The sequence below is a fragment of the Lipophrys pholis genome, assembly GCF_963383615.2.
Source record: "Lipophrys pholis genome assembly, chromosome: 4".
NCBI lineage: Eukaryota > Metazoa > Chordata > Actinopteri > Blenniiformes > Blenniidae > Lipophrys > Lipophrys pholis.
The window spans coordinates 17,947,436-17,963,504 of NC_137637.1; the positions used below are offsets into that span (position 1 = coordinate 17,947,436).

Below are 16,069 nucleotides of genomic sequence, written 5' to 3' on the forward strand. Positions count from 1 at the left end.
ACATAATATAGCGTGCAACTCATAAAAAATAAAGCAGTCTTCTTCATTTTTTAAACAGAAGGTAATCTGTAAATACATTCCATTATCTCATGCATCAAAATCCTCAAATATTCAGACAACAAAAAGCAACATGGAGAATAGTTTTATCAATCAAGGACATAAACACACGCACAGATTACAAATGGAGATTATTATTATTATTGATTTTAATTATCCACACCCGGCCACACCTGCCACAAAACAGACATGTCCTTAATAACAAGACAGTTTATGATCTTTCTTCCACATAAAAGCTTCAGTGATGGTCAACCACACTGCCTATTTAAGGGAAGTCCTAAGTCTTGTTCCAGAAAGGACGCCTTTCCAAAGTGCTCTGCATCTGCTCACAACGTCGTCCCCTGTGCTTCCACGCTCACTCCACCACACAGAGGCTCGAAATGTTTAGGCTCCTTTCTCTAAATAAGGCCGCCTTATCGTAGTTCCTGTCATTTCGGCCTTTTCCTCAAACATCCCGAGCAACCTCTGCAGCAGTAACAAGCCACAGCCTGTGCATTCTTTTGCCTTGTATGGAGAAACAGCCTGGCCTGGGATCTCTTTGTATGGGACAGGCCGGTCTCTCCATTGGCCAGAGGAGAAAGGGGAGGCACCCACTGGGAGTCTGATTCTTGAAGCAAACTTTTCTGTGGGACTGCCTGCCTTCCCTTCCCTCTGTTGTGTCTGAACAGTGCAAAAGGAGTTTCGAGGACTCCCACGTCTTTTCACCTGAAGTCACGGTAAGACTTAAAGTTGTTTGTCGATTGAAACTTCCATTTTGAGTTCACGTCTCTCCAAAAATGACTGTGTTTGATGATTTTTGTTTTGTTTTTCAAGTGGATGGATGTGTGAATTGTTTGGGTTCAGTGATTAAACTGTCAGTGCTGATAGAGGAGGGGAATAGAGTGACAAAAAGGTTCACAAGGGGATCATCAAAACAAAAACAAACTCAAGTTCCTGATATTTTTTGTGTGTGTATTGATGAAGGTAAGGAGAAACCTGTTAAAGATGTTCACCTCGTTCATGTGTTTAAGCAATATCAATATACTGCACGTATGGGTGTTTACCTACTTCTCATCCCTGCTGCACCTGAAACTGAGGGATTTCTAAATGCAGCTGCACCATTTAGATCTTCACCCTCTGAATGAGACACTATCACATTTTAATTGGTGATGAAAGCTTACATTCCTCTTTACTCTTGTTTGTTTTGGGAATTCCTGACCGTTGGCCTTTTCAGTCTTTAACTCGGTAGTGTTGAACTACATGACTTGACGAATGGGGGGAAAAGAGATGACAGCCTGAGCGTTTGGTGATGTGTGTGTGTGTGCGTTTCTTGTTGGATGAAGGGACAGAGGAGCTTTGTCATGTCCCAGCGGATAAAGGGGTCCATAGAGAAACTGTGGCTCGAGAACAAATGCAATTGTCAGTTTGAGCCAAGCTGAGACGCGTCAGCCAAACACTTACGTAGCCCAGGTCAAAAATAGTTGTTCACGGCATCTTTGTGAATCATTGTCGATCCCCACTGTGCAGGCTGCAGAGGATTTGAGCTGTTGCTACGCCGCCCAACACAGCAGGACTGGAAATCAGATTTTCTTTAATGTACTTTGAAGTTTTCTGGCTAAAAAGTCAGAGGTATAGATTAATGTGTTTATGGAAACGTGTAAAGTTTAACCTCATTATTCACATTGAAGCTGCAGCCCCTAAGCACCAGGAGTTTATCTTACAGTCACAGAAGTGTGGCAGAAAGTGTCGATATCCGCAGTGTGGTAATATGGGATATTGAAGCCCTAATCAGATTGAGGAATTCCTGTGCTCCTGAAAACTTTTAAACAGAGCTAGAAACAGTTTTGTTCCCAGCTTCCTCAGTAACTGAGGTAAAGTAGGGGATGGGCTTTGGGCCAACTGCACACACCTTCCAATTAGTTTTTTCTTCTCATTGTGTTGGCACACCGGGCCACTGGAGCAGCCAAACCGGAGCTGCATAAAAGTGAAGACCGATCCAACATGGTGTTAGGCCCTGTTTTTGTTTGTTTTACACAGGCAAGCCAAGCCAACGGATCCATTTTGAGGGATTGTTGACCTGGAGTGTCGGACAACCAGAGTTATCTCTACAAGACTAGTCTGTTTAACATTGTCACCTTCAGTAAATGCTGATATGCACTGCAAATATAAATGATAAATGACAGTTACATTAATTCCCATAGAATCACTCGGTACAGGAGGGTGTAAATGGGCAGAGCAGCTTTTACTTGTTTATTTGAGGCCTGCATGAGTCATACAAGCGACAGTGACGGCAGGCACAGACACTTTCAGTGTCGAGAGCGTGTCATCAATCTGACTCTGTACCTGGAGACAGAAATCTGGTGAATATAGGACAGCAAAGAGCAATTTTTGGATACATCAGGCAAACTGAAAAAATCTATATTGACACTAAATACATTACAGCCAGAAAAAAAAAAATCTCTAAACATTTTTATTTTTCCTAAACAAACAAATGCATATGAAGTATCTGATTGTGATTAACACTATTCTGAATTTAAATAAGAGATTTATTTGGCTGTATTTTGTCCTGAGATGATTATCACTTACATTTAGTATAAGAGGGGCTATATATATATATATATATATATATATATATATATATATATATATATATACACAATCATTTCCACTGACATCACATGCATTTGTTTCCAGTATAAAGCAATCCAAAGTCCCTTCTTGCGAGTTTAAAAGGGAAACTCAGACTGAACCTTTGTTGAGAAAGCCCATCATAAAGCAGGTACAGGCTTGTTAGGTGATGGGAAATTGTGCACATAATCTCCTCATGTAATTCAGTCCCTATGTGTCTCTTGAGAACATGTCGTCAGACTTTTGTGTGACTCATCAGCCACATTTACCTGCTCCTTCATGCACAAACAGCCCATCCCTCTATCCTGTCTGCTGTTGCCCACTGGGCAAATCACAATCCAAGGAACAAACATACAGATGGCAAATCCTTGTGCAGCTGAGTGACAGACGGGTCTAATTTTGGAAAGGTCTGAAAGTAACTACTGTGTGCACTGTGAAGGCTCACTGTTTCAAGACCCATCACAGTACTCTACATCCAGAGAGAATCCAGAGGGAAGGAGACTCTCCTGCACGATCGAAGCACAGGAACACAGGAAATGTGCACTGTAATACAGAATGCACATCACTTGCAACTCATGAATCCATTCAACTGTGCACAGGTCCAGATCCAGCCGCCACAATGTCGAGCAAGCGTGCAAAGGGGAAGACCACCAAGAAGCGTCCGCAGAGAGCGACCTCCAATGTCTTCGCCATGTTCGATCAGTCCCAAATCCAGGAGTTCAAGGAAGCCTTTAACATGATCGACCAAAACAGAGACGGTTTCATCGACAAGGAGGATCTGCACGACATGCTGGCCTCTCTGGGTAAATGTTTTGTTTTTTAAATGACACATTTTATACTTTTAAATATTAGAGCAGTTACCCTAAAATGAGATTCAATTCAGCCTTGGAGACTCATCGGAGCTCTCAAACGTTCAAGTATATATATGGCAACACTTTTCACTTTTGTATTGCTTGGCAACAAGGATTTGCAAGTAACAAAGGTGTTCTTTCTTTCTCAGGTAAGAACCCTTCTGACGAATACTTGGAGGGCATGATGAGTGAAGCACCAGGGCCCATTAACTTCACCATGTTCCTCACCATGTTTGGAGAAAGGCTCAATGGAACAGACCCAGAAGACGTCATTCGCAACGCCTTTGCCTGCTTTGACGAAGAAGGATCCGGTCAGTTCACAGAAACAAAAATGCACACAATCAAACGGGAACGAATCGCACCGTTCAGAACTCCTTTCTGCCTTTTAATGAATGTCAAACCCGCGTCACAGGTGTGATCCATGAAGACCACCTGCGAGAGCTGCTGACCACCATGGGGGACCGCTTCACGGATGACGAAGTGGACGAGTTGTTCCGCGAGGCGCCCATCGACAAGAGGGGAAACTTCAATTATGCCGAGTTCACCCGCATCCTCAAACATGGCGCCAAAGACAAAGATGATGAGTAGAACAAGAGAGTGACCCCCCCCCCCACACACACACACACACACACACACACACACACCCCTGCACGCATATTGTTCCATAAATCTGTCCCCATTGAACTTTCAGCCCTGCAGATAAGAAATAAGTAGGAACCTGGAGAGCAATATTGTATATCAAAGTTTGTATTTAAAATTGAAAGGGACAGGTTTAAACTGTTTCATATATTGAAATCTACATAATTAGTGAAGTTAGAACCTCAGGAGGCAATTTGGGCCACAGAAATGTATTGCAAGCAAAGAAAAGTAAATCATGATTCAGGATTCATTTGTATACTATGCGGACGGGTACACATCTGTCTCCTGTAGCTCTGTCATTCCTAGAATAAAATTGATCAGGTATTTTTCTGGTAACCTGCTTGGATTTTTGAGTCTGTGTGTGTGTGTCTGTGTGTGTGTGTGTGTGTATGCGTGCGCAGGGGGGCCATTTGGACTTTGACATTCAGTGCCACGTACAGTACCCACTATGTATACCTCTCCCTGCCAGTTAGTGCCCGTGCCTGTCCAAGTACTGCGATCTGTTTCACTCTGTGTAATGTTGATATCCTTGTATGGTGGAGTTGTTTGCCCGACGCTTAGTACTTATTGATCACTGACAATCGAGAAGGGGTGAGCACTCACACTGATGGAATGGTTTTGGGGATTGGCAGTTTTGAATCATCTTTCTGCCGTCCGATGGTTTCGTGTATTAATTGAAAGATCTGGGTATGTTTGTCTGGTGGAAGAAATTCAGTCATGAAGCTGCTCAGGCAAATAAAGTAAGTGAAGAAGTACACCCGGTGTTGGTTTTGTCTTTATGCCATGCTTAAATATTGTACAAGCTTAAATAAACTTTTTCTTTTTTTTTTTAAATGCTTTGGACACTTTCATCTATAATAAAATCCATTCCCAGTGTAATTTTAACCAGGTCGTCCCAGGCTGATGGAGAACATGTTTGCATTAAAACCTGCAACTATAGCAGAAGTGAGTGGCCGCAGTCGTGCAGCGCTTTCATGCATCACTGCAAAAACACTCACCAGATAGTTTAGGCGCCACGTACAACCCAATTTTATCTTGACTGGGCCAGACTGATAAAACGCTGCCATAATAACCTTTAAATTTAATCTATAGAGTGTACGTGATGAAAGCTGTATTATGTGTTTTAACAAACTCACCCTGACAGCTGAGCTCTGAGGCATCAGTGATATCTCAGCTTGTGTGTCAGACCCTGTTTACACAATGTTTCAAGTGAAAAGGCATTATTGTGTTTTCATTTCAAGAAATGTTTGCATTTACTCGGCAAGGTTTTAAGAACAATATCCATTCCCACAGCAATGGCAGAAACCCTGAAAATAATGCAGGCTTCATGCAGGGCCGCGAGTGGGTGCTCTTATTTTTCTGTCATGAAACTACATGTATGTAGAAAATATGCTATAAAGATTAACAATGGTGAATACACTGACATTTGTATGGACAGATGATGAAGTTTGATTGCTATTATAGGCGATTCTCAACTATAAAACCACCAAGTCGCAGCAGAATATAGAGTGGAAGTCATTCTACTCTGTCGGCCGCCATGTTGGCTATTGTTCATCTACTCACCCATGTGCAAAATAACTATTTACTATTTTCAGTTAGTGCACATATTGCCGTGCAGCGCTGAGGGTTAGGGTTCGGCAGCGTGATTGATGGATCTATGTGAATATAACAGATCCATTATTTGCGCAGCGCAATCGGTCCATCACGCAAACTGCCCAAAAGCACTTTACATACTCGCCCCTCAAACATCTACATGATGTGAGCAAGCCAGCCAGGTGTCCTGAGGCCACTGCCTCCTCTGGGCCAGTCAGACCACTGACCACTCTTAACACCTCCTGTTGTGGCTACTCTTCCATTCCAAAAATCTAAATTAAAAGTTGTCCTTTGAGGAGATTTTCGACTGGCAGGATCTAAAAAGCACTCGCGGAGAGATTTTCCAGGTTTCAAATAAAGATGCACAATTTATTTAAACAAACAAAAAATATTCTCGGTTGACTTTCTTAAATAACACAAATACTCTAGTTTCTATAGGCCTCGTGTGCCTGCGGTCACTCCTTCCACCGACAGCTGCACCTACTGATTATAAAGGAGGAGGAGAGATCCACACTATAATAATTATAAATCAAACCACAAAAATGAGAATACTTCAAATAATACTTATCATTTTGGAAGTGTATTGAAATTTCCCAAAGAAAACATATTGTCATAATTGGCTCCAACTCCCCTATCAGGAAAATTGCTGCCATCACATCCGACGGGGTTAAGATCTGGCCCGATGGAGCGTCTCAGCAGCTGCAGGACTGATGCACAACAGACTGGGATGTCTTTGAACACGCAGACTTGGAGCAGTACACCGCAGCAGTTCTGGGATACATCAAGTTCTGCACAGACAACAACATATATATTAAAAAAATAAGTCAAGTACAACTATAAAGTGTGCCACATTTGCTTTGTTTCAGGGATCCCCTAATCAAGACAAAAAAAAAAAAAAAAAAAAAGTAAAGCCTGAAATGTTTTGGGAAATACATCTACCCTCCAAATATATAAAGTTTGTGTACAATTAAAGTAACCGTTTCCAGGAGCGCCATCTGCTACACAAGTATGAAGTAAAAAAAAAAAAAAAAAAGAACTCAAGAAAATGGCATGAAAATCTTTATTCTTTGAAATGTTCATAGAAAAACACAGTTTAAGGCATATATTGCACAATCTTTTTTTTTTTTTTTGTAGGGGACATCTTCCCTCCGTCACTTTTAAGGCACAGCAGCCAGTCATGCTGCCAATGGTCACTTGGGACTCACAACATGAACTTGAAATGTTCTTAACTTTTAAGAAATGACAATCATATCAATCATGCCAATACATTAAGAAGAAAAAAAAAAAAAAAAAAAGTTGAAACTATTTACAAATGTCACATTGTCCTCTGACTGGAGTGTCAGTTTGCCAAACAAAAACTTGTCTTCAATCATTTCCAGTATCACAACCGATATGGTGTCGTCACAGTGTCATGAAGAAAAAAAACATTTAATACTTGTTGACTTCTACACACGACTCAGGCCTGGCATGATCTGTGTAAATTGAGGTATAGAGATCAGTCTACTGAGTACCTGGAACAAAGAAAAAAAAAAAACTCCTCCATGCCAAGTCAAACCCCTGGCAGTGAAGGAAAAAAAAAAAAAAAATAAGTGAGGAGTATCTATTACAAAATAAGGACAAAGGTTGTTTGTTTTTTTGGAATGATTGTGGTGGTCTTTTGAACAAAAACTGACAGAAACTTTACTCATTTCAACCAATAAAGAACAGCATTAAAAATGTATACATACACATGACTAATGTTAACTATTGTGGTTCATTCCAACAGTTTCATGGAAACTAGAGATTTAAGTAACATTAGAAAAATCTATGGAGACAACACATCAAGAGGAAAGCACAACGGAGAAAATGAATATCTATCATTTTTTTTTCTTTTTTTTTTTTTTTTCTTTTAAAGTCAATTACAACTATAAAGTGTGCTACATTTGCTTTGTCGGTAGCAGATATGTTTCAGGGATCTTAATCCGCCAGTTAAGACATTCAGGTTTGAATACTGACCAATTGTAAGGCCCCAAACGGTTTGGGAAATATCTATCCTCAAATATATAAAGTTTGTGCACCATTAAAAGATAAAAAGGCCCCCCCAGTCACAGTAAAAGTGTTTGTTTCCAGGAGCTTGAGGTCAACAGATGAGCTACTCCATCAGAGTAAGACTGGAAGCTGGCCTTGAGCGGAGAAGAAACGTCCCGGGCATGCAGAGATGACCACCGATGAAGGAATTCCCCTCAGTTATCAAACCACAAATCATTCTTACACCCGTGCTGCAGCAGAACCTATTCCTGTTCTGTCCAGCTGGTCTCACACAGAGGAGACAGAGGGAAAGCAACGAGAGGATGCAGGAGTAAAACTTAACTAAATCCAAATTGCACACCCAAGAAAGTCTTTTTGTACATTTAAAAAAATAAAATAAAATTAAGCCTGGAGAATGAATGGCAGTCATTAAGTCTTTTGTACATTCAATAAAAACCCAGTACTGCTACTGAAGAGGCCGTTGGTGCAGACAACCACCACGTTTGAGATTGTGTACAATTATAGGATACTTTCCTTCTGAAAGTCGAAATGTACGAACATGTACGCCCCACTGAGGAATGTTCACCTTTCGGAATGATATCTACGTCTGTTCAAAGCTCGAGCGTCCATGGGAATCTTGATATAAGAAAGCATTAAAAGATAATGTCACAATAGTTGCTCATGTGTCCCAGTCTGCACCGGATTCACAGTCTGCAGAAGTCTCAGAAACTCGGGTGCACGGTAGCGCTCATCATCCAGCATTCATTTGGCCACACGGGTTTCCCACAAATATAAGAAAGAGAGAAACAAAAAGAAAAACCCTGCAGCTCCTAGTTCACAGGTTCACTCACTGTGTGCAGGCCATGTTTGGGGCCCCAGACTGCAGCAATGGGGGGCTTCACCACTTGAAGGGCGCTGGGTTGCCTGGTGTCGGGGTGGACCATGCTCCAAACGATGGCGGAATTCCTCTGTGAGCTGCTACTCATGCTGCTGGTGGAGGAGGAGAGCTGTAGTGGCGGCGTGAGGCCCGCGAGAGGCGTGGTCACAGATGGGGATGGGGGCGTTGCAGGGACGACAGCAGGAGCCAGCACTGCGGGAGACATCGGGGATGAAGAAGGGGTCACAGCCGGCACAGAGTTTGAGGTGGGCAGGGGGCAGGAAACTGTGACAGGGATCAGGGTGGGTTTGTAGAAGGGCAGGTGGAGCAGGACTCCTCTGGGCATCGACGTGGAGGAAGGGGCTGGGGAAGAGGCGGCTGGCAGGAGTGCCATGGCTGGAGACGATCCTCTGCTCACAGAGCAGACGGGGATGGGGTTTGCCGGTGGGAGGATGACTGGCGACGGCACCGATGATGAAGTAGTGAGGGTCTGTGCGGGTGGAGCTGGTGAGGAGGTTGGGGTGACAGCGGGAGCGGGTGGAGCTGGTTTCTGAGAGTTTTGCTGTCCTAGGACTAAGGCAGACACTGGCACCATGGCTGGGAGGTGGGATGGGAGGAGGTTATGGTTGTTTGGGCCTGATGCCTGATTATTGTCTTTCTCCAACGGGGTGACAACATTCACCGGAGGAGAAGAAACCTTTGAGACGGGAGCCGGTAAAGAGGCAGTTGAGGACTCCGTCTTTATTGACGCTACAGTCGACACGGGTACGTCCATAGCCTTCTCCATCAGACTCTGCACAGTGGTGGGATCCATGACGTTCTGGCCATCCTCTGGAGGTGCAGCAGGACCCGTGACAATGCCGTCAGACTTGTTGATCGTTGTCTCCTCGGATTTCACCTCTACGGCTGCGGCGGTTTGATTTTGGGCCTCACTCAATTCCCTCATTCTCTCCAGTTCGGCAGCTCTGCGCACGGCAACTTCAACGAGAATCCTGAAATCTCGGAAGTCCTGGATATCGGCATGACGATGAAAAGTGATGTGAGGGAGGTCACTGGTGGAGGTAGCTGCAACATTTTGGCTGTTAGGAGGAGGGGCAGTCCAAGCCTCGTGTAGCGGTTCCTCCTTCAGCACACTGTGCGTATCCAGCGTCATCAGGGCCTGGGCGGACCCTTCCACACCGGGGTAGTCTGCTCTGGTCAGAATAGCAGTCGCCGCGTTGCCCAGAACACAGAGGTCCAAAGTGGGTGCGGGGTGGATGACAGACGTGCTCGGTTCAGCCGAGTCGGAAGACGAGTTGCCGTCCGAAGCGGAGGCCCCACCTCCGTCAGGCGAGTCTGTGCTGTTCCTGCTCAGGATCTTACGGGAAATGGTGAACTTTGAGGGATCTTTGCCATCCCTGCGGAGGATTTCGGGGAGCACACGGCGCCGTGCATTGATGAACCAGTTGCATATCTGGGAATACACAGAGAAAAAATGATATGAATAGAACATCTAAAAAATTATCTAAAGGTCCTCTTGACTTTGCTTGAACGGTTTAAATCTCTGTGGGTTTTATGACAAAATGAAAAGCATCTCACCTGCAGCACTGTCAGATTTGTTTGCCTGGATAAGATTTGTTTCTCCTGCTCTGACGGGTAAGCATTGTAGCGATGCTCGTACAGCCAATCCCGCAGAATCTGAACCGATGCCCTGGGCAGGTTGCCGCGGCGACGACGCTTCGCAGAAAGCTGTTTCACCGACAGGTCCATCGGCGCGTCTTCATCACTGTTCGACGCAGCCGAGGAATGCTCCTGCTCGGAGTGATGCTCGTCTCGTGCTGCGGGGGAGAAAAAAAAGGGAGAACGGTTATGATCAATATAATTTGTGGTATAAGAACAGCATGGCATTACAGTCACTAACACTTGATGGACCCCCGGCTTCTTCCAGCAATATTTAAATCACTGTTTGGAGGCAGGTATGACAAAGAGCTATGTATCCGCTGGGCAATACAGTCTGGGGGGGGGGGGGGGGGGGGGGGGGGGTGTCAGTGTCAATGTGCCATGAATTATAGGAACAATAACATCCACAGAAAATGTTTCCAATTCCTTTGTTTTGAAGGCAAAAGGGGCTCACCCAAAATACTGATTTATTTGTTTGCTATAACTATATAAAAATCCAGTTATACATCTGCAAACACCTTTGTTATTCATGGCTGCACCGAAGAAACCATGCAAACCACAATGAAAAAAACAAACAAACAATAGACACAATGTGACAAGACAAATAGCCACTGGAGTGCCAACAGGTACACAAACCCCGACAACCAGGACAATTCAAATTTTGTCTTTACAGAATCTGAGGTGGAATGTGTGTGAGCTGCTCTGTGGTTTGTTGTGGGTGTGTTTTGTGAAATCAGTGGTCAGCCACTGGAGAGGCTCTCCACAAAATGGGGCATGCTTGATCAGAGGGGTGGGACTGGAGAGAGAGAGAGAGAGAGAGAGAGAGAGGGAGAGAGGGAGAGGGAAAGAGAAGTGACTGCTGCAGGGCTCGGTGAAACCTGACCCCCCGGGTAGCGCATGTCTTCACAAAAGGAGTGCATATCAACATCACAGTAACTGGTGGTCACAGAATCTTTTCAGCATGCAAAAGAGGTCGTTGTCACCTCACAGTCACAGCTCATGAATGCTGTAGTGCCTGACTCACCTTTTCTAATGTACCATGCTGCACAACTAGAGAAACCAGAAACATACACCCCCCCCCCCCCCCTAAGTCTTAGGATTTAGTTGCCAGGGAAACTCATTTACATTTATTTAGTTCTGCAACAGCAGGGCATTAGAGAATAGAAACCCTTTACTCCTAATTAGACCGATCATCAATACAAACTGACTACACAACTTTGATTTAAATATTTCTCTATAGGATGACGTTAGAAAGTGCTCAATTACGAAAGGCAATTTTGACTGATTGCACCACCAAAAAAAAATAAATAAATAAATAAAAAAGCACCATATTATTGTGACCAGTTTCAAGCACAAAGGATGCTGCTGCTGCCATCATAACAACAAACTCCATCCCGGGCTCAGCCACGAAGAGATTACTGTAATTAAAGGTGTGCTTGATCAGAGCAGTGGGGACGGTCCCTCTTTTATCCTAATTTGGTTAATCACATCAGCACCACGGTGTTATCTAGTCTGCTGTCAAAAAAGGAAGAAAACTTCCCAATATGCAAAACCACGACCGACAAAAACACCACACGTCTCTGCACGGCCGCGAAAACAAAAGTTTAAGACGTCGAAACTTTTCTCCCAGCGTTGACAGCTGCAAGAGGTAGACGTCCCAGTTACAAAAGCCAAACATCAACTTCCCACGTCAAAACCTAGTCGCGAGGCACATGTAACAGAAAAATTAAAAAAAAAAAAAAAAAAAAAAAAAAAAAAAAAGGGGGGGGGGTCGAGTGAGGGGTGGGGGGGGTAATAGTTATACGACCAAACCGGGGATCTTGCTCGGTAAATTAGCCATCTGGAGCGCACAAAGGAGGCGGGCAGGACCGCACAGCCTCCCTCATGTCGCTCCGCCAGATGGACACCATGCTCGCCTCTCCAGAGATAACTAGCTGGCTAGCTGTCCCTCCAAATTCAAACACACGCTGCATTTGCTCGCGACAAAACCACCGCATACCAGGCAAAACCAACACGCACACACACACACAGGGTGAGCAGACTCTCTCACACATTCTCTCTCTCTCTCTCGGTGTGTGTGTTGGGGGGGTTAAAAAAAACAAAACAAAAAAAGAAAAAGAATCGCGACACTCACCTCGTTTCAGTGGCTTCATTCTTTGTGATGGCTCGCTGGAAAACACGCAGCTGTCCAACTTGCTCTCCGTACAAAGCGTGCCCCGAGAGCCAAGCGATGGTTGACACAACGGGACTTTCTTCCAAGGCGCCGAGGATGTTCCGCGTATTTCCACCCCCCCCCCGTCTCTTCAGACTTCAGCCGCGGCGACGAAGCCCCTCGCTCGCATGACGCTCCCGGAGGAACAATGTTGTCGTTTTTCTTTTTCTTTTTTTTTTGTGGCTTGTTCCCTTTACCTGCACGCAAGTGTTGCCAATCTTGACAGTCGCTATGGTATTTATCCCTCCTCATCAACAACGCACAGCCAATCAGAGCCGCGCGCCACGCCCCCTAGTCGGATGTCGGCCAATCAGGGCGCATCTTCACGGTGAAGCCTGTCTCCGCGTCGCTGTGACTGACTGGAGAGCCGTCTCATTCAAATTGTAACGCCGTCATTTAAACAATGTTATTTTCTAGACCCCCCCCCCCCCCTCCCCTTCTCCCGTCTCTTCCTCTCCCAGGATCACGGCTCCTCAACGCCGTCTTCTCACCTCCAAGCAGCAACGTTTCCATCAGTGCGCTCCGTTTTGATCTGTCCGCTCATGTCATGCACAGGTTTTACATAACACTCAGCACAATGTGGTTACATAAATCAAAAAAAAAAAGAAGCATCGATTGCGGACCAAAGTGCTTTGATATTAATGTTTTGTTTTTTTCAAATTTGAAATCTCACTCCCTGCATTTCTACAGTTGGTTTTAATGCTGCGATTGCAGAAGAAAATACAAGTAAAATGGGCAAACAACTAAAGTTGAAAATAAACAGTGTTCTTATTGAATAAGTAGAAAATAAGACTGAGAATGATTTGTCTAAATTCCCTCTCGGTGTCTCTGCTATGTGACTTGAAAATATAAGAACAAACAACTTTAAAAAGTTATACTTTTGGGGGGTAAATGGTAAATGCATGACAACTGTGCAGCATCACCTTGCTGACCCATTGCACTGTAAATCCATCAGTAAGGAAAATGAGAGTTAAAATTTTACTTTACTTCATATCTCTGAAGATTCACTTGACTTCTCACAGCAGAGTTTTTGTTGGTTTCTGCAAACTGCATGTGGACAGATTTGTGAAGAGGTTTTTGCGTTCCTCCAAAACTTAGAATCACCATGTGAACTTGTTTCACTAATATAACTGATAAGTTTGTTTTTGAAAGTGTAAAACGTGTCATAACGTCTGGCCATTGTTTCACTGATAAAACCAAAACATGCAAGATGATCGACTTATCTTTTAGCTACAAAGGTGTATGAGTAGATTTTGTATAAAATCTTTTTTCCCCCCACTAAATTAAGCACGAATATAGAACAAATAAGGATAATACTAACATTGAAATGTTCCTTGTGTGTTTTACGTCAGCCTGCAAATTTTACTACTAATTGCATCCAAATCTGATGAGTCTAATCCAATCTACGTGACACATGGCAGCATTCAGTTGTCAGTACTGATGAAAAGAGCAACTAATCAGAGGTTTGTGTCAAAGAGGCATTTCAACTGAGATAATGAAACTATTTGGTCAAATGACTGACACAAAAAGTTGATTTTGGTATATCAATCAAGTGTTTCAGGGACAGTTACAATCTAAAACAAAAACAAAAACAAAACATCAGAAAAAAAATCGAACTTTTGATGAAATTTCCTGTATCTTTTTCACACACTATAGATTCAAATCAAAAATACAATAAAATTGTTGTTTCTGTGCAAATTAACAATTCACACCCCAAAATTCAACTGAAAAACTATATAAAGCATCAGCTCCATAACATTTGAACAAATACAGCCATGTCAGATTCTTTGAGAAAGTATTGTGTGCATTTTATTGAATGTTACGTCTTTGCATCATACATTTGAACAACCTTGAAATAGTATAAATAGGTCTACAGCATTGTAAAAGATGAAGATTTTCATTTGGTTTTGTTTCGTATTTACAGAGGACGATTTCAAAGAAGCAGAGAGAGAAATTCAAGATTAATAGTTTTACCTTAATATCAAACAATTATGTTATACTCAGTATTGCACATAATACTTTAAATGTTACCAGAGAATAGTGACAAGAATCTAGGTAAAACTTCATTGATATGAACAACACTCACACAAGCTCAGTCACTCACATCTTGGTCCCTGACCCGTTTTCACACAAAACCCGATGAACCCTGAAGTGCACACAGCCTATAGAGTATTTGCATGAACTGTTTTTAGTCTTTAAAATATGTGCTTCCGTCGTAAAATATTTATTCTAATAATTTAAACACTTTTTTGCTACATCAAAACTCTTTTTAGTGAGTCTATACCCTCCAGTCCCTCCCCGGTTTCATGCCCAGCTCCGTAAAACAAATGCAGTGATGCAAATTAGCGTTTTTTGTTTGTTTTTTTTCTTTCCTTTGTGATGCAAGCAGACAGTTAGAGTACTGTATGGGTGACGCTGCTCGGAAAAAACAAAGTGAACTCTCCTTGTGTCATTAACTCCTCATGTAACCTACGCAGAGAAGCTTCCTCTACCCTCCAGCTGAGGTATATATGTCCCGAAAAATGGAAATACATACAGTAACATCGAAGGGAACTAAACATTACAACAGGTCAAACCAATTTTGATAGGAATAAGAAAATAAAAAAAAAACAACAGAACTTTACAATGATACAAATTGAGTTTTTCTTTGTTTAATGGTAGAAGTTAACGTTTTCACATACATTTTTCATATTTTATAAATTTTAATACTATTGTGGTTTAAAGAGGCACATGAAAGAACAACTTTATGGGTGGGTGGGTGGGGGGGGGGGGGCTAGTGAAATCCAAATGATACCATCATAACTATTGCAAGCCATCAAACAGCTCTCATCCCTATGTTTACTACTCCTGAATCAGCAACTTTAGACCAACATGCCCAATAACCTCCTGCAGTGTAACTGTTGAATCACAAAAGCCCAACTGAGACAGCTGACCAAGGTTTGTCTAACGATAGGTGTGTGTAGGTGTGTGTGTGTGTGTGTGTGTGTGTGTGTGTGTGTGTGTGTGTGTGTGTGTGTGTGTGTGTGTGTGTGTGTGTGTGTGTGTGTGTGTGTGTGTGTGTGTGTGTGTGTGTGTGTGTGTGTGTGTGTGTGCAGAAAAGCCTTGTTTAAATGCGATGCAAATCAAGCTCGTCTCTACTTTGGATCGGCTCCGCATGTGTCTGACACTTGTTCTGTGAGCATTGTGTTGTATGTGCTTTCGCTGTCAGGGCACATAGTACAGCCGCTGCTCCACAAGACTAACAGCAAAGTTTCACTTAAGACTATACAAAATGGAAAAAACAAAACAAAAAAAACAAGACAAATATTGTCAAAAGGTTTCACATACTAAAATATGCCTAAATATTGGAGTGGATGGACACCTTAAAGGCCAATTCACAGATCAACTCAGTTGTTGAGATGAGTTGACTATACCTGAACCTATTTATACATATCTATGAAAAGTGACACATAAGACCCAAAGTTTTCACAGATGTATTTTCAACTTTTGCGGCCATTTCTTGTCAAACAGATCTGGTAACCCCCCCCACACACACACACACAGTCCTCAAACACAGCAGGGGATGTC

The 16,069-nt window shown here is 43.0% G+C and overlaps 2 protein-coding genes across 2 annotated transcripts; one reads left to right on the top strand and one right to left on the bottom strand.

The window, feature by feature from the left end:
• The first annotated feature begins 488 nt into the window (after nt 1-488).
• On the top strand, nt 489-4,490 carry myl9b (myosin, light chain 9b, regulatory). The gene is made up of 4 exons (XM_080461065.1): nt 489-773; nt 3,264-3,467; nt 3,665-3,826; nt 3,928-4,490. Exons 2-4 carry the CDS (start codon nt 3,284-3,286, stop codon nt 4,101-4,103), a joined length of 522 nt encoding a protein of 173 aa, XP_080317191.1. The 5' UTR covers nt 489-773; nt 3,264-3,283; the 3' UTR covers nt 4,104-4,490.
• Nucleotides 4,491-7,637: 3,147 nt separating this feature from the next.
• tgif2 (TGFB-induced factor homeobox 2) lies at nt 7,638-12,730 on the bottom strand. The gene is made up of 3 exons (XM_080462039.1): nt 12,425-12,730; nt 10,210-10,448; nt 7,638-10,084 (listed from the first exon to the last, which is right to left on the bottom strand). Exons 1-3 carry the CDS (start codon nt 12,441-12,443, stop codon nt 8,585-8,587), a joined length of 1,758 nt encoding a protein of 585 aa, XP_080318165.1. The 5' UTR covers nt 12,444-12,730; the 3' UTR covers nt 7,638-8,584.
• Nucleotides 12,731-16,069: the final 3,339 nt, after the last annotated feature.

Excerpts from the sequence above, each read along its gene's own strand:
- myl9b (XM_080461065.1), top strand. The coding sequence starts at position 3,284 with ATGTCGAGCAAGCGTGCAAAGGGGAAGACCACCAAGAAGCGTCCGCAG. Across the intron at positions 3,468-3,664 it reads CGACATGCTGGCCTCTCTGG|GTAAGAACCCTTCTGACGAA; the intron begins GTAAATGTTTTG and ends TTTCTTTCTCAG. Across the intron at positions 3,827-3,927 it reads CTTTGACGAAGAAGGATCCG|GTGTGATCCATGAAGACCAC; the intron begins GTCAGTTCACAG and ends CCCGCGTCACAG.
- tgif2 (XM_080462039.1), bottom strand. Across the intron at positions 10,085-10,209 it reads CAAATCTGACAGTGCTGCAG|ATATGCAACTGGTTCATCAA; the intron begins GTGAGATGCTTT and ends GTGTATTCCCAG.